General features: G+C 39.8%; 1 protein-coding gene and 1 pseudogene across 1 annotated transcript; one reads left to right on the forward strand and one right to left on the reverse strand.

The window, feature by feature from the left end:
• The first annotated feature begins 10,125 nt into the window (after positions 1–10,125).
• On the forward strand, positions 10,126–11,043 carry LOC133718922 (vacuolar protein sorting-associated protein 20 homolog 2-like; annotated as a pseudogene).
• A 10,177-nt stretch (positions 11,044–21,220) lies between these two features.
• LOC133715165 (uncharacterized) lies at positions 21,221–23,480 on the reverse strand. The gene is made up of 6 exons (XM_062141552.1): positions 23,312–23,480; positions 23,079–23,154; positions 22,958–22,989; positions 22,338–22,579; positions 21,544–21,783; positions 21,221–21,448 (listed from the first exon to the last, which is right to left on the reverse strand). Exons 2-6 carry the CDS (start codon positions 23,129–23,131, stop codon positions 21,440–21,442), a joined length of 576 nt encoding a protein of 191 aa, XP_061997536.1. The 5' UTR covers positions 23,132–23,154; positions 23,312–23,480; the 3' UTR covers positions 21,221–21,439.
• Positions 23,481–24,971: the final 1,491 nt, after the last annotated feature.

Here is a 24,971-nt window from a genome sequence, read left to right on the forward strand (position 1 = left end):
TGCATAGATTGATAAAAGAATTGATTGGTTACCAACTGGCTACTTGAAAGAAGCCAAAAAACAATTGGGAAACCGATTAGTTGAAATGAGAAGAACAAAGGAAACAAAACACAACTGAATTAACATGCCTGGAACCAAATTTATCGGCCAGCCTTCCTCTTTTATGTATTACAAAATATTAATTATATATATGAGGTCCTTATATGATGAACAAAAAACTATGAAAGCTAAACCCAAAACCAAATGAAACATTCAACACCGAACCAAAATTCCGAAGTCAAAAAGGCATTATTATAGGTACCGAAATTCACATGGGCACATGAAAAAAAATTTCCCATAAACTTAGGAAAAGTAATCATCAACCATTGTCAACTACATCAAAGAGAACAAACTAAAACATTGAAGTTGCAGTATGCATTACAAAATCTCCAATTATAATATATTATACAGCCTTTGTAATTAAACCAAGTTATAGCTTTCATAATCCCGTTCCCCTGGTCACCTAGTGACCATGAATCATTTGCTCAATAGCCATTAGATCTGATCCATATTAATCCAAGGGCTGAGAAAGAATTGCTCCACTTAAATTAAAATATATTATTTTATTCATATTTAATCACTTTCAATTACTTTATCATCTTCATTAATTAAAATTATTTATTGTTGCAACAATCAATCTTCTACAGTTCCACATCTTCTCCTCTCCGCAATCAATAAATAATTTTAATTAATGAAGATGATAAAGTAATTGAAAGTGATTAAATATGAATAAAATAATATATTCTAATTTAAGTGGAGCAAATCTTTCTCAGCCTTTGGATTAATATGGGTCAGATCTAATGGCTATTGAGCAAATGATTCATGGTCACTAGGTGACCAGGTGAACGAGATTGATAGCTTTCAATACTCCATAGAGCTCGTGGACTTTGAAAGCCAAATGATTATGCAGGACCAAAGATGTATCAAACAGCCTATTGTTTAGTATGGGCTAACATTGAAGCTTTGTCGTCTTACAGTGGCCATCAATACACAACTTTCGTTGAAAATAGAAGCAAGACATGATTACTTGATTAGAGATCGAACAGAATTAGAACAAAACCAAAAACCCAAAGCAAGTAAACCGGTCAGAAAGCATAACATACGTAATGCTGAATAAGAAAAAAAAAAACAATCTGATAGGCCTTTAATTTACTATTTACAAAGATAACGATTACTCATTATGGTTGACTTAATTTCATCAAAAAAAAAAGAAACAACATGAGCAAGCATATAAGAAAAAAGAAAAAAGAAAAAAGAAAAAAGAAAAAAGAAAAAAGAAAAAAGAAAAAAGAAAAAAGAAAAAAGAAAAAAGAAAAAAGAAAAAAGAAAAAAGAAAAAAGAAAAAAGAAAAAAGCTTACTAAGTATCCTTGCAATCTCACTATCCAAAATCTCTGAAAAGATATTTAGAGTATAAGCATGACTCATTGTAACTAAAATGAATTTGGATACCACTCATGGTTTGGTTAAACTCATCCCAGCATGAATTATCAGTTATGGTAACATAATTAACAATCAAAAGGTGGAAATACAAAAACAAAAATTTCTAAAGGCTACAGCTTCCAGAATTTGAAGCTTAAATAAGCCCCTATCACTTTACATTCACATCAAAACTAAATATTCTAAAAATTGTTGCAATTAGCATATAGCCAGCCAATCTCTCCCCTCCCTCTCCCCCTAGCAACTATTGCGTTACCTGAAAATTCATTAGCATACCTTGTGTTTGAGCCCAAAAGTAATTTTGGCAAGATCCTTTAGTGGATTTAGCATAGCAGGTCGATACCTGCGGCCCAAAAATAAGTCTACTTGGAATTGGGTTACAGCTTTGCCCATTCCGAAGTCCATAAGGAAAACGAGCCCTTATTGGAGTCAGGTAGCGGAGATTGAATAAGAAACTTCAATCAATAATCCTTCTATGGCAAGAAGCAGTCGAAACCCTAGGTATAAATACCAGGTTTCAAGGACAAATCAAGACAACTCTCAAATCAATCAATCCCTAGGATTATCAAGCCTCTCCGGAGCAAACCTTCAACCTCGTTGAAACCCGGCGACCGTGCTTCCAGTCCTAGTCTCTCCAAGAGCTGACTGTTAAGTGCTACTGCCACCGATACTACCAGCGAAGCAAGGGTAACGCCCTCGCAACCCCGTGAAGCTAAAGTCAAGCTTTAGCAAACCCTGTGCTTTCTCCAAACTTCCCAGTGATTGCTCTGCTTAGTCTACAACACTAAGTATCGATTCGGTGTCGCGAAGAGATCACAACCAAAGCCCTTATCCGTAAGGCAAGAAGTCCTTTCTCGGAAGGCAGGAAAAGAGCCTTGTGACGAGGTTAGTGCTCTCCTAGTCCACAACGCTTGATCAAGAAGTCAGGTCAAGGGACGCCCCGACAACTGCACCCCACGGTGCTGGCACGCTCGCGCATTCAAAAGAGACAGTTTGTACCGCACTGATTTTCGTGTCAAACACCTTGCAAGTTGCAAGACACAATCTGCAACACAGACCAACTAATTTTGATATGAGTATTCTATAGCCAGAAGCCTAGAACATAAGACAAAACAAACCAAACCGATTTTGATGAAACAAACCAATAAGTTCAAAAGATAAATAAAAGTTATATCAATCATGAAGGAGAGAAAGGACTTTGTATGTTTCCTAAGGGCATGAGTCTGCTTTGTTCAATCATGATCAGAATCATAATGGTGATGACACGAAGAGGAAAATTTAATTGTACAATTGGTAAACACAATTCGATGGAAAAGGAGAAGAAAATGAAGAGCAAAAGTTACCTGGAACAAAAGAATTAATCTCTCTTCAAGATACCTGCAAAATTCAGAGAAAACCAAACCGGAAATGAAAAGACCAATACATAATCATCTTTTCGAAAATCTTATACCCGAATTTTTGAATAAGGATTTTGATTTTTGATTTTCCTCTTTTCCTCTATTCGGGCTGCGTTTCCCTTTTGTATAAACTGTATCAGGTAGTTGAAGCCATCTCTGCTCCGATCACGCCCCACGATCTCCAAATGCTTCGTTCATTCCAAGATCGTGCGTACAGCAGTTCTTCGAGGTTGTGCGTGTAGTTTTTTTTTTCTTTCTTTTTTTCATTTCTTCTCACTGCCGCAAGAGTCTTGTGCTTCCGTATTTATATTTTCCTACATTTTCGTGGTATTTTACAGTAATAACCCTCTTTGATATCTTTTGTTTTACTGAACTTTGTATCTGTGGTGGACAATTTGGGGACTTCAAAAAATTAGTGAAGCTTTTGACACCAAAGACGACGCCTAACTTTATAGTAGCGGAGATATGTTAACTGCAATTCATTGAAATTAAGTCCAAAAAGTTTGTCTGCTGTTACTCGATATACACAATATATAATTCTAGTTCATATATGCTGTTGAGCAGCATAATTCATATTACCGGTAAATGATTGGATCGTGGTTAGGAGTTAGGACCAAGTCATAGTGAGCAACGTACAATTTCAGAATTTGATGAGAACATGCATGGAATTGGATGATGATTATAGTTAGAAAATCTCTGGTGACCAAAAATCAAGTTAGGAACTTATAATCTCTCCAACTTTTTAATGTGGGCAGACTTTTTTACTAGAAAAAGCTAGGTTAATCAGAAAAATGATCAAAATATTGATAAAGTTGTGGAGGCTGATTATCTTCGTGTACGGTACGTTGGAGATAACTCGTAGCCACCAAGCTTGAGGGCTGAGGAGCCCTTCTCCGGTATGCGGTTGATTTTCGGTATGCGCCTGCAAGCACCTGAAAAACGAAGGTCTAGGCCCGATGTGGTACCAGGTAAAGACTCCCCGAGGATCCAGTCAGTATAATTTCAAAGTAGTAGGCTAAAATTGAAGAGACGAGTTGAGTTACCAGAAGTTATGCCGTGGTTTTCTTTCTCAACATCAATAACTGAAAAATTATAAGCAATACCCACAAATGCCACTCCAATCTTTGAATTTTATCAATTAATTATCTACTACTTCTCTCCCCATTCTTCATAATCAAATATCTAGGGTTTTAGTCCAATTTTTTTCCCAAGTTATTTTCCATAGGTTTTGATGGGGGAATTCTATTCGTACCACTAAAAATAGTATTTGGACCTCTAATGATTTAAAAAAAAAATTAAATCCAACTTTACCCCCAAAAAAATTTCAGTCAAATTAAATTATGTATTGCAACAAGCCACATTCGTGCTTGGGGAATTAGTTGTCTTCTCCTCTATCGAAATTTTCCTTCTCCCTTATGTTATTGCAGAAAAAATATAGGAGCATTGGGGTCTTGGCTCGTGCAGTTTTGCTTGGGATGTAATCAGTAATCCCTAATTGGGGAAGTTTTCTTTATTCATGAAAAGGGAGGAAGGCCCTGCCTCCCAATCCTTAATATTAGAAGAACGTTTGCAACTACAAGCAGAGCTGAAGGAGGGGAGATGGATACAATTAAACATATTCAATTTCTGCAAGAATTCTTTTTTGAATAAACAATTTAACTATGAGGACAAAAGGCTGCACAGAAATAACCCAACTTGAGACCAAATATAGTTTATGTAGAATTTTACACAACAAGGACTAAACTCTTGATTTATAACTCATTTTCAGTTGCTCTGGTGGAGGTAATTGGAAGACGGCTAGTTTATTTTTTTGGTCATAATGGAAGACGGCTAGTTAGATTGATGTTGTTGGAGATACAATGTGGCAGTGGAGGTGGAAGAAATTAAGAAAAACTGTATGGAGAAATGAAGGGCAAATTTGGAAGTCTCGTGTGACAATATTGAAGAAGAGGTCTAAATGCTAATATAGGAGGTATGAATGGAACCTCTCGTTTGTATATTTTAGAATTTAAGTTGGAGGAGAAAACATTCTCCTCCAAGTTGAAGACTACTTACTATTCGTGGAGGTAAAAAAATTTTCTTTTTCTTTCCCTCTTTTGTGTCTTTATTGGTAATTTGACATGGATTAAATCACTTAGAAAAAGAGAGAGGTCCAAATGCCAATTTTAGAGATATGAATAGAAGAATTCTTAAAAAAAAAAAAAAGTTATATATGTTTAAGGAAAACTGAAATTGGGAGAGAATTGAGTCGTCCTTTCATTGATAATAGGGGCCTCTTTATATAGAGGATTACAAGGCATAGAATCAGAGTTCTACAAGGAAACGTAATATTACAATTGATTGGATATCTCCAAGATTCTCCGATATTATCTCTAATTCTAACCCTATTACCACTAGGTCAAGTAACCTAGAGTTTGGGCCAGACACATATTCTGGATTTACTTGAACACTCCCCCTTGTGTCGCCCAAACGACCAGTGCTCCTCTCGTTGCCTCATTAAAAACTTTGCCGAGTAACAAAAACCCAGTGGGACAAAATAACCTCAGTCGAATGGGAAAAAGAGCACAACACACCCTTCACATTTCGAGACCATAGATGTAGACACCACCCCCTGATGTCTGCATCTCCCCCTGACGACTACGGTCATTGGAGTTCGGATAACTTCCGCAAACGATGCTACCAACATGTTTCTCGAAAGTGGAATTTAGGCAATGACTTAGTGAGCAAGTCTGCCATATTGTCCTCAGATCGAACCTAGTTCGATCACTTTGATCTTGAGGAGAGTTTGTTGTTGTTGATTATACTTGGTGTGGTCGCTTTTGATGTAGCCTTGCTTCAAAACAAGCAGCATTATCCTATATGCTCGTAGGCTCATCTGTGGTAGACTTCAAACCACAATTGTTCGAACATGCGTAACTATGGATCCAATCCATATACATTCACTAATCACTTCGTGAGGAGCAATAATCTCTGCATTGTTTGAAGATATAGCGACTAGGGTCTGTTCTGTAGACCTCCAAGATATCATGGTCTTTACCCATGGTGAACACTTAACCAATTTGAGAATGACCTTTGTATGGGTCAAAGAGATACCTAATATCAGTAAAACCTTCCAAAACACATGTCGTTTTGGGATGGGGATAGAGGACGCATGCCAGTGTTGGCGGCGTTCCTGGTGTGTGATGGGTCCGAATCCATCATCTCTCTGTAGGGATAGAACAAGCCCATATCAATCGTACATCTCAAGTACTGAAAGATATCTTTTACACCAATCCAATGGCATTGCGTTGGAGCAAAGCTATATCTAGCTAACAAATTCATTGCAAACGAGATGTCTGGTCTTGTGCATTTAGCTAAGTACAATAATGCGCCTATTATACTTATGTAGGACACTTCCGCCTCTAGCACATCTTCGCCATCATCCTTCGGACGAAGAGGATCCTTTTTAGGATCAAGACTACGGACGATCATGGGGGTGCTTGAAGGTTTGACCTTGTCAAAATGCCTAAGCATCTATCAACACGATGCTCAAGTTCCAAACCGAGACATAATCGAGTTCTCCCAAAATCCTTAATCTCAAACTCGGATTTCAAGTGTTCAGCGGTTTCCCTTAACTCTTTAAGGGCTTCCAATGAAGATCATGTCCAACATGAATAGCGATAGAATCCGAAACTTGTTATGGAAACGCGTGGGCATATCCCTTCCATATCAAGTAGTCATCTTAGTGAGCGTTTCAACCTTATTGTAAACACGCTCCGTGGTCTAGAGCCACTTGACTTGGGTAAATGAAGTTCACCATGAACCTTCATGTACATTCCGTATCTAGATCCCCATAGAGATACGTAATGACCACATTTGTAAGCTGCATGATCAGTTATTCGGAAACTACCAAACTGATAGGGTAGTGGAGTGCAATGACATCCATTACGAGAGAATATGTCTCATCGTAGTTGATTCCAGGGCGTTTTATGAGAAGCCTTGCGCCATAAGGCGAGATTACCATCTCTTTTTCTCACTTCGCTTTCTAACGAAGACCCATTAGTTAACAGGTTTTATGTTAGGAGGTGTTGGCATCATTGGCTCAAAAACCCTCCTCTTCGTTAGAGAATCCAACTTAACCTGGATCGCATCTTTCCATTTAGGCCAAATTTCTCTACGTTGGCATTCATTCATCAACAGAGCATTGTTCGATATCATCGGACTCAACAAACTCATGTGCAACTACATCATCAATTATGATGGAGTTTATATCCCAAGTCTCATGTACACTAGTGTAATTTTCATAGAGCTCTATATTCTCAGGAATAGGTTCTAACGTTGAGGCGTCCCCCAACGATAACCATAATCAGAAAGATTCTCATGAGACGGATTTTGAGTCTTGATGATCAAAGGATTGGAATGTGCCAAAGTATCATTTAAAACCCACGGGCCTCCCACGCATCCTAGCTGGGGCCATGGCCTATAACGCCATAATGCCACTTTTTTTGGCGTTGGCGCTATGTACCTCCGTGTAGGGTGGCGCTATGTCCTCTCGTAGCGTTGAGGCATTTAGGCTTAATTTTCATAGAGCTCTATATTCTCAGGAATATAGAGCTACGTCCATCCTTGTAGGCATGTTTGCAGCATATTTGTGTGATCTCGTCACTTTAACGGGGATCGAGATGAGACACAGTGGGGACAGGCCACGACATCCTGTCGTTCCTGCTGAACATCCGCGTTCTTATCTCCCCCTAACGACGGGAAGACTGTCTCATCAAAGTGACATCCGCAAATCTAGCGGTAAGGAGATCGCCTAGCAAGGGCATTAAGTGGCGGACGGTTGTTGGAATCTCAAATCTAACGTAGTTGCCCATTCATCTGTAAGGACCCATCATAGAGCGTTGTGGCGGCGCAATTGGCACATAAATGGCTCACTCAAATGTGCGTAAGTACGATACTTGTACCCAGTCACTAGCTGTAACGCAGAGGTAGATTTAGTGGCAGTGGGTCGTAGACAAACTAGCATAGCTGCATGCGATATTACATCACCCCAAGCGGATATAAGGAGATTGGTGTGCATTACCAATGTCCGGACTACCATCGTAGTCGTTTTGGCGAGACCATTTGGGTGTGTTCATGGGAATATGATGTCCAACATCAGTCCCAATGCAATAACCATCGAAAGTCTTCGATGTAAACTCTCTAGCATCGTCAAGTCCAATTGACGGAATATGATGATCCTGGGAGTGAGCGCGTTGTCATATGATATTTGCTAGGAGTGTAGCATAAGCAGCATTACAAGTGGACAATGGCACAACACGTGACCAGCGTGTTTGCGTGTCAACCAATCATCATGAGATATTTAAACGTCCGCAAGTTGGTTGAATTAGTCCACAGAATCCCCATGGATTCTATGTAAGAACAGAATAAGTATTTTCATATCCTTTGCATAGGACGGTTTCAATCATAATTTCCCTAAGGAACTGGCTTTGTAAAACGAGCGAGAGGCTTTAGAAGCAACCAATGAGGATTTTGGTTGGGCCTGAGCGTCTGAAAACGCTATTTGAAGAAAGTTGGTGATTGCAGCATCACCTGGGGTGCCATCACCATGATGGACGCCATCCATGGTGTCATGGATAGGGACTGTGCCAGCCCTAGGCTGGTGGTGGACGGCGGCGGTCACACTTAGTCCAAGAATCAACCTTTGATTCATGCTTCATTTTGCTCGAGAGAATGGATGTCCGTGTGAAGTCTTTTGTAGGCGGATCATCATATCATGACTAGCTAGTGGTGGACAAGAACTCCCCATTCTCCTCCCTAAAAACCGAACTAGTTACGGGTCCGTCATCCAGAATGACATCCATGAGCCAAAAGAGCCCAACCCCTAACCACCTATTTCGCCCAACCTCACAGGCTACAGATAACCCCGAGAAACTCGATAACACCCCATAGACAACCGCCAGAGAAACCAGCGCCCTCTTCCACACCGCGTCCCAATGAAACCTGACCACGTGCAAGGATCGCTTGTTAGCACGTTGACCATAAGATAAAACCGAATATAAACCAACTCGTCCCCAAGAATAACACCATATCCATGGCACCCCAATTTGAGCCAACCCTAGCTCACAAGAGTAGGGACATTCTAATGACAAAAAAAGCCTAACCAAAATAATTACTCTACTAAAAAACAAAAACAAAAAAGAGCCATCATACTCCTCCTCCCTCCCCTTAAGTGCTTCGTCGGCAGCCCACCACCACAAGAGTGTCAAGACTCTCCCTTCGAGCTCGCCTCGCCCAAGAAACCCAGACCATACAGCGAGCCACGCCAAACTTCCGGCCTGTTGTCCAAGAAACTTATCAGAAATCACCATGTCCAGCCACCTCAGAGCGGAGGACCTCCACCCGTCTGTGTCCCTTAGTTTGGGAGCCCAAAACCACCGCTGCAATCTCTGTCCAGTGACCCACCATAGAGAAGCAATCAGCGCCATACGATCCATGGTATACGGCCGCCATGATCTGGCCACTAACCACCTGTTCCATACCCGGGCCACCACAGATCGCCGATCGCCAATTACCCACACCTGCGTCGCCACTTGAGAGGAGAGAAGAAACGTTCCCAGCCCAGACCGATGAAGAGAGGCCAAAGCCGAGAGCCCCCAGATCCCAGGAACCCGTCCGGCAACACCCGCCAATCGTCGATGAGGCAAGGAGCCACGATCAATGTGGAGGCGCCGCCGGACAGGCCGCATAGTCTCCTTTGCTTTTTCCAAACCCTAATTTAGTCGCCTGTTTTCTCGAAGCAAAATGAGAAGAGAGATCGTTCTAAAGTTCGCTTTTCTCACATCTGAAACTTAAATTGAGGCTAAAGCTGACTTTGCAAGTTCACCCTACCAGGTAATGAATGCCTGGCTCTGCCCCTGGCTGAGAGACAGACAGAGGTTTTATTTGTTTTTCTTTTTCTCCTGTTTGATTTGTTTGAATGAAGGTCTTCTTCACTGGACTGAGCTTTGTGGGCGACTTGGACTCCAATCTCAGCACCAGGTTCGAAATCGCATGTATTTCCCATCCATCTCGGTTTGTCTCACTTTTTCGCTCTTCTATATTAGTATTACAACCGTTGATGGCAAATATATATATATATATATATATATATATATATATATATATATATATATATATATATATATTTATTTATTTATTTATTCTCTGTTTTGAGTTTGATTTAGCATTTGATTGTTTCAATTATATACTCTATCAATTCTATCGATTTTGGTTTCGTTGACAATTTAGTTAAAAGATTGTGATTATCACAATAACTGGTTATGGGGTCTTATCTGGGTGTCATTTGAATGTAAAAATAAGCCTAAAGGATCTTTCTCATACTTCAGGAAAAGTCTATTGGGTATCATTGCATCTATAAACTTGAGGAAAGAACAATTAATCGTCAATACACCTCTCTCATCATAGACAGGTTGAATTCTCTTTGTGCTTGGAGCGAACACATCTCCGGTTTTGTTGGAAGAAGCTTCATCATTCAAAACCTTTTGGCTTGAATCATCATTCTTTATACACTGATAAAATTTAAGTCAGCCGAAAAGGAATGTTGTAGGAGTAATAGATGGGAAACTTGTTGGGGAAGAAACCCAAGATCACTGAAGTTGATTGAGCTATTCTCTCTCTCAAGACCCAGAGACGCAAACTTGCTCAGTACCAACAACAGCTTGAGGTTGTAATTGAAGCAGAAAAGCAAGCTGCAAGGGACTTGATTCGTGAAAAGAAAAAGGCACAAGAAGAATTATTAAGGCAAGTAGATACCTGGGTTATTAATGTTGAGCAACAATTGCAAGTTATTGAACTAACAAGCAAGCAGAAAGTTGTATTTGAGAGTTTGAAGACCGGTAATAATGCAATTAAAGCTATACAAAGTGAGATCAACCTTAAGGATGTTCAAAAGCTAATGGATGATACTGATGAAGCAAAAGCTTACCAAGATGAAATTAATGCAATCTTGGGGGAGAAATTATCTACAGAAGATGAAGAGGAAATTTTGGTAGAATTTGAGAAATTGGAAGCTCATATCACTATTCAAGATCTCCCTGAAGCACCTTCTTCAGTGCCATCCCTTCATGAGAAGTTAGACCTTCCAAATGTGCGAACCAAATGTTGAAACCTCTAAGCTCTCAACACAGAAATCTCAATATTTGGGAGTTCAAAGCTTATCTTATTGAATGAATGAAACTGTGGCTTTATACCAGCCTTACAAAACAGGAATGAAAAACAAAACAACCACGTTAATATGACCTAAAGATGTGGTGAATCTGTTAAGGAATAATTCAAACCTAAGCTAAACCCTGATATTCAGGACTTTATTAACAGAACAGCAACTAACACGATATTAAATGTGATAAGTCTATTTGACTTAGTCACCAAGAAACCTACAGCTCCAACATCCTCCCTTAAACTGACCTGCAAACTGAAGTCAGTTTACCACTGGTGCCACGCGAACTCCAAGCAGATCCCTCAATCTCAAGAACACCTCCAGCTTCAAGGGCTTAGTCGTAATGTCAGCAATTTGATCTTTCGAACCACAATAGACTAACTCAATAATCCCATCTTTTGTTAAGTCACAAAGAAAGTGAAATCTGATATCAATGTGTTTACTTCTACCATGCAAATCAGGATTCTTCGAAAGTTTAATAGCTGAGCTATTGTCACAAAAAACCACAGTGCACTTACTTTGTTCATGACCAAGTTTTCCGAGAACCCTACGCATCCACACTCCTTGACATGCACAGGAGGCAGCAGCTATGAACTCTGCCTCAGTGGTGGAGAGTGTGACCACCAGCTGTTTCTTCGAGGACCAAGCCACAGCACCTGAGCTTAATAAGAACGCATACCCCGACGTACTCTTTCGATCCTCAATGTCTCCTGCGTAGTCGCTATCCGAATAAGCCAGAAAATTCTTTTCTCCTCCTCTCTTATAAAGAATCCCTAATCCAACAGTGCCCTTTAAATATCGAAGGATTCTTTTCACTGCTTGTTGATGCAATACAGTTGGCCTCTCCATGAACCGGCTAATTAAGCTCACCACATACGCCAACTCTGGTCTGGTGGCAGTCAAATACATGAGACTGCCCACCATTTGCTTGTAAGCAGTAGCATCAACACTAGTACCACCTTCATCCTTCACAAGCTTGCACCCCGGCACAATTGGATTCATCATAGGATTACAACGCTCCATGCCAAATCTCTCCAACACTTCATTAGCATATTTCTTCTGACTTATGAAAATTCCCTCAGTGCTTTGCACCACTTCCACACCAAGAAAATATTTCATTTTTCCAAGATCAGACATATCGAACTCTTGCTTCATAGAGGCCTTGAATCTCTCAAACATTGCTTCATTGTTCCCTGTGAATATGAGATCGTCCACGTACAAACTGACCACAAGAAGTCCTCATTCTTCTTCTATTTTTATAAATTAAGTGTGCTCACAGAGACATCTTTCAAACCCCTCCTTGACAAAATAGGAGCTTGTTTGAGCCCGTATAGGGTCTTCTTCAGTCTATACACCTTGTCTTCTGCTCCCTTCTTCTCATAACCCCGAGGTTGCTCAACAAACACTGCTTCATTCAACTCACCGTGCATAAATGCACTCTTCACATCAAGTTGGTACACATTCCACCCTTTGTGAGCTGCAAGAGCGAGAATCATTCTAATAGTATCCCAATGAGCTACCGGAGCAAACACCTCGGTGTAATCTATTCCATACTGCTGAGTGTATCCCTTGGCCACAAGCTGAGCTTTACATTTATCAACCTCCCCATTCTCGTTCATCTTGGTTTTAAATATCCATTTCACCCCTATCTTTTTGGCTCCATCTGGTATTGTAGTTAACTCCGATGTCCCATTCTTCTCGATGGCTTTAATCTCCAAGTCCATTGATTCTCTCCATTTTTGGCATTTGACAGCTTCTTCAAAGGACATAGGATCACCAGATGAAGTAAACATCACAAGATTGTTCCCTTCCTCCTCAGACAGGCCCTCACCGCTTACGTAATCTTGCATCCATGGTGGCTCTCTTCTTATCCTCCCTTGAACAGGACTTGGAGAATTATCTTCAGTTGATTCATTTGATGAAGAACTAGTGGCTTCGTCTTCGACCTGCTCTTCTTCTTCACTGACCTCTTCTTCCTCATTCTCTCCTAATTCATCTTCATCTCCCCACTCAAGAACATCACGGTTAGCTTCTTCAATAGTTTTACCCCAATTCCATTTCTCGTCTTCCTCAAACACAACGTCCCTGCTTATAACAACTTTCTTCGACACAGGGTCATACAATCTATAAGCTTTAGATTCTTCACTTAAGCCTAAGAAAACACACCTGAAGCTTTTGTCATCAAGTTTTTGCCTTTTGTTGTCAGGAATATGCACATGACCAATGCAACCGAACAACCTTAAATGATCAACAGAAGGTTTGAAACCACACCATGCTTCCTCTGGAGTCATGTTTTTCACTGCTAGGGTAGGACATCGATTGAGGGTACAATTCTTTGGGAACTTGTTTCTCTGACAACATGCAACGTACCATGTTCATGATAGTTCGGTTTTTCCGCTTTGCAACCCCATTTTGTTGTGGGGTGTAGGCTGCAGTGAGTTGCCTACCAATGACATTTGAGCTGCAAAACTTGTTAAATTCCAATGAGGTGAACTCCCCACCTCTATCAGTACAAAGACAACATATAAAGTTCCCGGTTTCTTTCTCTACCAAACTCTTGAATTTTTTAAACACAACAAAAGCTTCTGACTTGGCATTCAAGAAATAAGTCCACACTTTTCTGCTATAATCATCTATAAAGGTGATTAGGTACCTCTTTTGGCTGTTGGACTTAGGTGTGATAGGACCACAAATGTCAGAGTGCATGAGCTGAAGCCTCTAAGATGCTCTCCACAAACTTTTCTTTGGGATGGATTCTCGATGTTGTTTGCCTACCATGCAGTCAGGGTACAGTTTCGAAGAAGCTTTGAGAGAAGGCAGGCCCTTCACCATTTTCTTGTAGGACAAGGCTCTCAAACCTTTGAAATTAAGATGCCCAAATCTCCGGTGTCATAGATGGGTTTTATCTTCAGATGCAATTTGAAAGCATGCAGGGGTTGGAGCTTGATCTTGAGTTAGCATCAAGGCAAGAAGAACAAACATCCTATTAGCAGACATTTGATTCTGCATGATTAATCCTCTTACAGGATGATATATCTTACACGCTCCATGTTGAATAAGAATGGCCAAGTTATTTCTTTCTTGCAACTGGCCGATACTTAGCAAATTATTTTTAAGCTCAGGAATATAGAACACTTCACTGATTACCTGATTTGCTCCATTAACTTGCAATATGATGCTTCCTTTCCCCATCACTGCCATCTTTGAGTTGTTGCCAAGCTTCACCACTTGTCTGAATGTCTCATCTAGGTTGAGAAACCATTGCTTATTACCACTCATATGGTTGCTACAGCCGGAGTCAAGGAACCATACTTCTTCTCTTTTGGAATTATGGAGCTCTACGTAAGCCATTAACAACATCTCATGTTCTTCATCAGGCTCAGCATAATTAGCACTTTTTTTCCCAACTAGGACACTCATATTGGAAGTTTACGTCCTAGCTTATGGCATTTGTAGCATTCCACAATCGCCTTGTTGAATGGCTGCCTCCCTCTGCCTCTTCCTCGACCTCGAGTTGTACCTCGACCTCTTCCTCTTCCTCCAAGTCTCTCTTCATAAGAAATCTTCAAGGCCTGCTCATCTCCTCCATCGTGACAGTTCATTCTCTGCTCATGAACTAATAAGCTGCTTTGTAATTCATCAATTGTCAACACATCCAAATCTTTGGACTCCTCCACCGAACATACAACTTAATCAAATCTTGAGGTCATTGATCTCAAGATCTTCTCAATGATCACAACCTGTCCCATCTTCTCTCCATGAGCTTTCATCTTGTTTGCAATTGTTAGTGTCCGAGCAAAGTACTCGTCCACCTTCTCTCCTTCTCTCATTTGAAGAACTTCAAATTCCCTTCTCAATGCCTGTAGCTGAGCCCTTTTCACTCTTGTTGTCCCCTGATACTTTTGCCTCATCGAATCCCATATGCTCTTTGAACTCTCCTTATCAAGGATTGTTTCCATGATAGTTCGATCTATGGCCTGAAAAAGGTAATTTTCACCTTTAGGTCTTTCAATCGTTGATCTTCAATTGTTTTCTTTTGTGCCTATGTTGCCTCAGCTCCATCTCCTATCGTAAGGACCAATATTCCTTCGAATGGAGAAAATTCTCCATGAGCATAGCCCAATGGTCATAGTGACCATCGAACTTAGGTATAGCAGGTTGCATAAAGCTGCCTCCTTCAGTTGCCATCTTTCTTTTACTCGTTCTCACTTTCTATTTTCTCTCTTTCTCTCTTGTTAGGAGACTGCAGTTCCTAACTACACTCGATCAGGCCCCTTTGTTGGGGCTTTGATACCACTTTGTTGAAACCTCTAAGCTCTAAACACATAAATCTCAATATTTGGGAGTTCAAAGCTTATCTTATTGAATGAATGAAACTGTGGCTTTATACCAGCCTTACAAAACAGGAATGAAAAACAAAACAACCACGTTAACCTGACCTAAAGACGTGGTGAATCTGTTAAGGAACAGTGTTCTAAAAAACGGCCGCCCAGGCCGCCTAGGCGCTGGGCGGCAGCAGACCGAGGAGATTAATGTATAATCGGAGGCCTTAGGCGGATGGATTTTAGGCGGCCGCCTAGGCGGCTTGGGCGTCCGCCTGGACGCTCTCGGCGGCTGGACGGTTTCCGCCTCCTTTTTTTTTTTTGCCGGACATCAGCCAAACCTAAACCCATTCGATCCCCAAACTAGAAAAATAACCCCCAGCCTCTGCTCTCCCCAAACGTCGGACCTCTACTTCCTTACCCAATCTGAACTCTACTCCATTTCCCTCTCCTCTTCCTCCTCTTCTGCATCTGACCACTTTGACTCCGACGTTTTGATCCCAAAATCAAGAGCTCCGTCTTCAACCAATCTGCCGCCAGCCTCAAATTATTGCTTCCTTGGAGGCTTGCCTCCTGTAAACTTGTGAATAGTACGAGACATTGATCTTTTTTCTTCTAAATCAGAAGCAGACTACTCGAGAGATGAGAGAGAGTTACGGAGTTGCAGAGAGAAAGGGGGAGAGAGCGGCTGAGTTTATGAATTAGGGGTTTAGAGAGAGAGAAAGTTGGACGGCTTGATTTATTTTGGATGATGGATTCATGGGCTTGGGCTTGCTCTTATATTCTTATTTAAAAATTATAACATGCCTTTATATATTTTTTAACTCTATATAAAGTTATAAACTCTTATTTATATTTCATATGTTATAAAAATAAATTAAAAAAAAGTAAAACCGCCTAGGCGCCGTCTAGGCACCCGCCTAGGCGCCTGGGCGCTAGTCCTCTAGCCACCGCCCGACTAGCGCCTAGCGATTTTTCGAACCTTGTTAAGGAATAATTCAAACCTAAGCTAAACCTTGATATTCAGGACTTTATTAACAGAACAGCAACTAACACGATATTAAATGTGATAAGTCTATTTGACTTAGTCACCAAGAAACCTACAGCTCCAACACCAAAGCACCAGTTTCTGCTAAGAGTAAAGTTATGGAGGACCCGGTGTTGGCTTGATGGATATAACTCATAACAGTTCAATTAGCTCGCCACTTCTCGAACTTTTATAAATTTCAAAACTTTTATAAAGTCATGGAGGAACCGCTGTTGGCTTGTTGGGAGCATGAAAACCATGCCAAAGACATTTAGCTCTTGCACAATCTCTGAGATGATGGAGGGATTCAGATGTACCAGGAGTCTAGGACAATAGTAGCAGAAAGGGTCCCTACTCATTTAGGTATTGTTACTGTTTAGGCTGTGTTAATGACAACACAACACCCCATGTATATTACAGTAATATAACCAGCCTCCATAATTTTTCATAATCCCAGTGCACGAAGATGTGTAAACCAGGAGACACTACTACAAAAGTGGGCTAAAGCATCTTTCTTTTATGCACCCATTAGATAATAGTGACAACCTTCCACACAAAGACAAATTTGGACGGGATGTATGTAAGACCCATTATTGTATGGGATTCATGGGCTCACCACGGTTATATAGTTAACCCACATCGCTCACTTATAAATTATAACAAATTACATATAAGTTATTGACAAAAGATGACTTAACAAATACATCCACTAAAGATTGAATTAAACATATAAGGACTAAATCTTACAAATAAGGACAATGTGCTCTCCACTTGCCACATGTCATGAGTTAATTTACTTTTTTATCCTTAACTACTTCTTTTGACTTCTAATCTCTTTACAAGGATTAAATTTTACAAATAAGGACAATCTACTCTCCACTTGCCACATGTCATGATTTAATTTATTTTTTTATCTTTAACTATTTTTTTTTTACTTTTAATCCCTTTATATTACTTTTTTTTTTAGAATAATCAATTTATGTTATTTGTTTTTTCTGAGAATAATTCATTTATGTTACTTTTTTTTTTCTGAGAACAATTTGTTTATGTTACTTTTTCTTTTTTTAAGAACAATCCGTTTATGTTACTCTTTTTTTTTTTTCTTTTTTTTTTTTTGAGAATAATCCATTTATGTTAAATTTTTTTCTTCTGAGAACAATCCGTTTATTTTACTTTTTTTTTTTCTTGAGAATAATCCCTTTATGTTACTTCACAAAACCTCACTCTCCTACTACTCTTATCTCATCGCCTAATCCTGTTACTGCACTCATACTCGTCCAGTTCTGCTACTGCACTCGTGATCGCCTAATCCTGCTACTGCACTCGTGATCGCCTAATCCTGCTACTGCACTCGCTGCATTCATTCTCGTCCAGTTCTGCTACTACTGCACTCGTGATCGCCTAATCATGCTACTGCACTCGTCCAATCCTGCTACTGCACTCGCTGCACTCATACTCGTCCAGTTCTGCTACTCGTGTTCTGCTACTGCACTCGTGATCGCCTAATCCTGCTACTGCACTCGTCCAATCCTGCTACTGCACTCATACTCGTCCAGTTCTGCTACTGCACTCGTAATCGCCTAATCCTGCTACTGCACTCGTCCAATCCTGCTACTGTACTCATACTCGTCCAGTTCTGCTACTGCACTCGTCATCATCTAATCCTGCTACTGCACTCGTCCAATCCTGCTACTGCACTCATACTTGTGCAGTTCTGCTACTCGTTTTCTGCTACTGCACTCGTCATCGCCTGATCCTGCTACTGCACTCGTCATCGCCTGATCCTGCTACTGCACTCGTCCAATCCTGCTACTGCACTCATACTCGTCCAGTTCTGCTACTACACTTGTACTCGTGTTCTGCTACTACACTCGTCCAATCCTGCTACTGCACTCGCTACACTCATACTCGTTCAGTTCTGCTACTACATTTGTTTCTTTTCTCCTTAACTCATCTAAAACTTCAAAGATTATGCTTGGGTGAAATATAAAATGATTGGATCAACGTAAATGTCAAGGTTTTCCTCGTTAGTTGCAATTGAGTTCATTAGATTACAGGTTAATATATTAGTTTTACTACTCTCTTCCAATTACGAGAAACTCTGAATGATAATCCCTAGGTAAGAATTTGACATATCATTGACAGTAGCAGGACCAGTATTAGGAGCAGTAGCAGTAGTAGTAGCAGGAGCAGGATTCTTTTTCTTCTTTATTGTTGAACGTGTCTTTGGTTCAATAGCAGCTTCATTTGCAATAGTAGTAGCAGGAGCAGTAGCCAATTTGAACCATAAACAATGAATATCATATCATTAACATAAACCATAAACTATAAAGTAGCAGATCAATTCAATTTGAACAGTAGCAGATCATATCTTTGAAAGCAGTCCGATCATATCATTGAACCAAATAACATATCATATCACTGAACAGTAGCAGATCATATCATTGACATAAACTATAAACCATATAGTAGCATATCAATTCAATTTGAGTAGTAACAAATCAATAATAGTGGCAGATCCAGCAACTGAAAAACATATCATTGACATAAACTATATAGTAGCATATCAATTCAATTTGAATAGTAGCAGATCCAAGAAAACAACAACTAGTCACCCATCTATTCCATCAACAATAGCAAAACCCATAATAACCTTTCATTATAAATATTCTACATGATCATCCATGCATCTAAAATTTAGAAGGCATATTCATCAAACCTGAGTACAAAACATCAGATTAAACGACAAAAAGTTAGAATCCAAACCATTTTACATATCTTCAACATTAAGAACTCGATTCAATGCACACTAGACAATACATCAAAATTGATAGTTTAAGATTTGAATATTAAAAAGAACGTGGGGTGGCTTCAGCATAAAAAAAAATTACTAATAATTTCAGACATCACCTGCCCCACTCATTTAAGCTCCTATCATATAAACAAATGATGATGACGACTATTACCCATCAAAAATAAATGGTGACAAAAACCCTGACCTCTGCTCTAATTAAAATAACAAAACAAAACCAGAAATCGGCGAAACAGACAAATCGGTTAGCAGATAGCAACAAGGAATTAATAAAATAAGCAGGAAGATTTTGACTTCTTCGTATTCCGGCATTGATACAGAGATATCTAACAGCGATAGATTCAGATCGAAATCGGAGTAAGAATTATGAATCGTTTCTCCTCCCTCTCCTTCTACACCCCTCCTCCCACCTCCTCGGCTGGTTCTCCGGCCGCCGCAGAACCCACCTCCGACCCACCTTCGAATTCACTATGATTCAAAGATGAAAACCTGCATTTTCGAGACCGTTTTAAATGTCGCTACTGATTTTTCATGAAATCGAAGCAAAAACCATGAACGAGATTCAAAATCTAACCAAACTTACCGATTGTTTTGCTGGAAATCAAGACGGAGAGTATGTTGACTTGATTTCTTGGGTTAGTTCTTCGTCGAATTTGACTTCTGCTACTGATTTGATACCATTTCGAAATTGTAGGGTTTCAGATTTGGGAACGATACTCTCTGCTACTGTTTTGCGGTTTCTGATTTGATAACCGGCCCGGGTATTGGGTATTTGATTCACTCAATGGCATGTGCGTAAATTTTTTATCAAATTGAGCATTTTGGTCATTTTGCATTAAAATTTGGAGTCAGACCTGCTTCATTTGGTTTTTGGGCCTGGGCTCCTGTCCTTATTTGTATAAATCTATTTGAAGGTGGGTTTTCTGTTTTTACATCTTTGGTCTGGTGCTACTGTGTAATTTTCTCATTATAAATTAAGTATTTTTTTCTCATGAAACCTTTGAGCACTTCTCGGAGTTGGGACATCCCTCATGGAATGAAGAATGCATTATTTATTATGTAATTTTTCAGCTGAATTTCAGAAAGTTCCAATTTTTAGATTCTATGTAACGACTGCTCATTCTTCTTTGATATTGATTTGACTCCAAGTTTCCTTCGATATTGCTTTGCACCAGAGTCCTTAGATTTTAGAGGGGTTTCTCATTAGTCCCCAAAACAATTTGCTTCACCATAAAGTCATAAAAATGGTTTCAGGGAAGCATCAGGGACAATTTCAACACAAACCCCGCTGAATTTTACTTGTAGACCGGGCTGGAGTAAGCTTGTCTAAAAATAATGTACTCTTGTGCCACAAATTATGTATACTAGGTTCTTCTATATCATCAACTCCACAGCCATAAACATAAGAAACCAACGCTATTTACCAGGCTGGGAAAATTTTTTTTTTTTGGTAAATAAACGAGTATATTAAACCAAAGAGGGGAGGGCAAAGCCCAGTACAACCAAAGCCAGAGGCAAAAAACTTACAAAAGCAAGGGAAACAAGCCATCCAAAAAGAAAGCAAAACAAACCAAAAAAGGAATCAAAGCAAGGACAAAAGCTAAGTAGTAGCTAAGTTCCACTTTTCAGCAATGGTTCTATTAGTACTTGTAGACTTAAACTTGATGGAAATGAGCCTGCATCTAATCGTGGTGATAATATGCTTGAAAACCACAGAGGGAACACATCTTTCACTCCTAAAGATGCGATTATTTCTCTCTTTCCAGATGAAGTAAACAGAAACCGAAAGGCCAAGCTTCTTGATGGTAGAAGAGAGAGATTTACCGCCCCACCGAGAAGAAGCCCAATCAACAAATAAAGGCCATGGAGGGTTCAGCCAAGGTACCCCACAAGAACAAAGAACTTTCTTCCAAATATACTGAGAGAAAGAGCAGGTAAAGAAAAGATGATTGATATTCTCAGGAAACAAACCACAAAGGCTGGGAAAATTGGAATAATGAAAGACACAAACATTATGTCCAGTCATGCTTAATCCGATCACAATGCACACAAAATCTCTAAATATCAAGGGTTTTCTGAACTATATTATCTGTCCCATGAGCATACGAACAAGGTCTGATAGAATTGGTACTTTCTGGTACACCCGTTAAAAGAAAAGATTACATCCAGTCAGCTCCAATGGTTTGAACCTTCTCTCTTGCATCACATCATGTCCTCTGCAGTACAAACATTATTAGCATGAGCGGACTGAAACTGAGGAAGTAGAAAAGCCCAATTTTTTTTTTTTCACCAGGAAGACCGACTCAATTACCTGCTGCATTGGAAGGTATAATTTAAATTCAGGAGGAAGTTCCTCTTCAGAGTACAGGCGGTCAGAGAAATATATCCTCCTCAGGCGACAATTTGCATGAACCTGAACTCGCAAAGTCTCCACATAGTTTGTTCCATAGGCTCTCCTGGTAAAATCAGCCAGATTAAACTGAATTTGATTCCATCCCTCATCCATCCTCAGTGGCATGGTGCAGATATACGGCTTCACTCGAGTGACAGCCTACAAAAGATAAATAAATAAGTACCCACTTGTATTTTATTCCCTTTAATATTTCCAGAGCAGCATATAATCAATTTGATGCAGAGCATTATGAGACACTTTTGTTATAATTCCAAACACAAGGATTGGTCAAAGAACACAACTTTACCAAAATTAGTTGTACTTGAATTGTATTCAACCAGTATAATCATAAAACATGCAGATTTCACCAAATCTCCCAATAGTCCAAAAGTTGTGTATACCATTCACAGAAGAATATATAACAGCACCATGTTCAGACATTAAATCAAAGAAAACAGATAACAGATTACCATACACTATTCCTAAGAAACATTCTACAAGAGTGATCAATGGGTTAGAATCGTGCACTGCTCATAATAAAAGCAAACTTTCACCAAATAGGTTTCAAGTTTCTTTTGTTCTACTTCTTGAGTAATATAGACAGCAGCCATCATTGGTTACCAGAATATTACTTGAAATACCAAAAGAAGAGGCAAAAAAAAAAAAGGCCATGTCAATGATCAACATCAATAAACAGGGGCAAACTTACACACTTGAAAATTAGAAGCTCGAAAACGTCGCCGGACATTCTTATCATCCAGAACTTGAATCTCAAATGTGAAATATTTCTTCAGATTCTTCACAATCATAACAAGGAACGGCAGTTTTATACTCAGTGTTGCTGATGGATCTGCAGGGCAAGTAATGTATGTGGACTGGATATTTGATCCAACAATTTCAAGGACATTGGATTGTATGTCTTCATCCTGTGGTCTCTTTATATGGCCATTGACAACTGCTTGACATGAAATCAAACACATAAGAAATTTCAACTAGGCACAAACATCTTAAAGACATCAGCATATACGGCAAAGATATGAAGTAGAAAATTATTTGTTTTCACACTAGCACCAGATTTTGTTGTAGTTTATGATAGAAGGGAAGTAATGTTCGATAGTCAGATATAAAATCAAGTCTACTAACTCTCCAAATTGTGCACCTCATTATTTCAGATTCCACAAAGCTCAGACCAAGCAGGAAAAACAAGAAAAAGAAGCTAAGGAGCTCTGCTTCTTCAGTCCAGACCATAATCGGGAGACAAGAACAACAATAAAAAGTACTTGAAATTTAAGAAAGCATATGATAAGTTGATTAATAGGTTGTCCGGACTCACCTTCTTTATCCCATATCTGCAAAGGTTTGCTCCTAATTATCCAGAAAAAAAATGCAGAGCTTAAGCATCATAATTACAACAAGTATGACCAATCAAAACTGAAAAGACAAGAGCGGCATACCCAAGGCTGTATAGAATGGACAGAAACCCAGATTGGAATGTGTTCTTGAACATCTTTTACTTGCTTCTAAGTCAAGCTGCAATCAAAACCCATTTACACAATGAACCATTTGTATTTGTATGATGAAAAAAGGTAAAGGAAACAAGAGTAACAAGGTAAAGGCAGAAACGCTGGTTTGGCTCCATGGGATCCAAGTTGGGTTTACATATCATCTAAGATCCGAATTTACTTACCCGAAAAAGACTACTCCTTTGCACCGCAACGGCGATTGCAAAGCCGAAGCCCCTCAAAGCCCTAACCCCCAAATTCTCTCTCTGTGGAACACCCTTTTCTTTTTGTTGGCCAATTACTCCTTATTTCTTTGCCAAAAAATAAAAATATAACTCCTTACAGTATTTTACGACTAAAAAGCTGTATCACAATCTTTTACTTATTTTATTCATTTATAAATAGGGGTGTGTCTGGAGTACGCCGAGCGTAGAGCCTTGTGGGCCCAATACGCGTGGATGACTCCTGTCTACATAATTTGAATACGGAGATAATCAACATTATAGTAAAAAAGATAGACGTTGCTGTAAAAACGTAAGGGTAGTAACGTAACAGGCAGAGGGTAAAAGCCTGGTTAAAGTTCTGGTAAAGGAGAAGCAGCCTCGATAGACCATGAGGCACGGCGACGTTATGTTCTCCCTTTGTGGGGACATCGATCCTTGCAGACACATTTGCAGCAAGTATATGTGATCTCCTTACTTTAGCGATATCAGTAAATGCGTCATGCATCGATTCTGCTCCGCACTTCAATGTCGGACTGTGCAGTTTGGGGATCAAGATGAGACAAAGTGGGGACAGACCATGACAATTCCTGTTGAACATTAGTGTTCTTATCTCCCTCTAACGACGGGAATACGGTCTCATCAAAGTGACAATCCGCAAATCTAGCAGTAAAGAGATCGCATGTCAAGGGTTCTATATAGCAGATAATGGTTGGAGAATCATATCCCACATAAATGCGTAAACGTCTCTGAGGACCCATCTTAGTACGTTGTGGCGGCTTAATTGGCACATAAACTGCACACCCAAAAATGCGTAAGTGTGAAACATCAAGTTCATACTCAGTCACCATCTGGTATGCAGAAAAGGGTTGAGTGGGGCAGTGGGCCTCAGATGAATAAGCACAGCTGCATGCAATTAATATTGCATAGCCCCAAGATGAGACAAAGTGGGGACAGACCATGACAATTCCTGTAATTCCTGTTGAACATTAGTGTTCTTATCTCCCTCTAACGACGGGAATACGGTCTCATCAAAGTGACAATCCGCAAATCTAGCAGTAAAGAGATCGCATGTCAAGGGTTCTATATAGCGGATAATGGTTGGAGAATCATATCCCACATAAATGCGTAAACGTCTCTGAGGACCCATCTTAGTACGCTGTGGCGGCTTAATTGGCACATAAACTGCACACCCAAAAATGCATAAGTGTGAAACATCAAATTCATACTCAGTCACCATCTGGTATGCAGAAAAGGGTTGAGTGGGGCAGTGGGCCTCAGATGAATAAGCACAGCTGCATGCAATTAATATTGCATAGCTCCAAGCAGAAACAGGGAGATTGGTGCGCATAACCAATGCCCTAGCAACCATTTGAAATCTTTTAATGATAGCTTCTGCGAGACCATTTCGGCGATGAACATGAGGAACAAGATGTTCAACTTCAATCCCAATGAACATGCAATAATCATCAGAAGTTTTTAATGTAAACTCCCTAGCATTGTCAAAACGTATTGACTTAATAGGATGATCTAGGTGGTGGGGCTGAAGCTTTATAATTTGGACTAGGAGTTTAGCAAAAGCAGCATTTCTAGTGGATAAGAGCATGACATGTGACCAGTGTGT

This window comes from Rosa rugosa, chromosome 6 (assembly GCF_958449725.1).
Source record: "Rosa rugosa chromosome 6, drRosRugo1.1, whole genome shotgun sequence".
Taxonomy (NCBI): Eukaryota; Viridiplantae; Streptophyta; class Magnoliopsida; order Rosales; family Rosaceae; genus Rosa; species Rosa rugosa.

Bases quoted from the DNA above. Each gene is read 5' to 3' on its own strand.
- LOC133715165 (XM_062141552.1), bottom strand. From the start codon at position 23,131: ATGTTCAAGAACACATTCCAATCTGGGTTTCTGTCCATTCTATACAGC. The intron at 22,990-23,078 runs GTATGCCGCTCT...CTGGATAATTAG, and splicing joins TCCATTCTATACAGCCTTGG to GAGCAAACCTTTGCAGATAT. The intron at 21,784-22,337 runs GTGTGTAAGTTT...TATCTTTTGTAG, and splicing joins TTCGAGCTTCTAATTTTCAA to GCTGTCACTCGAGTGAAGCC.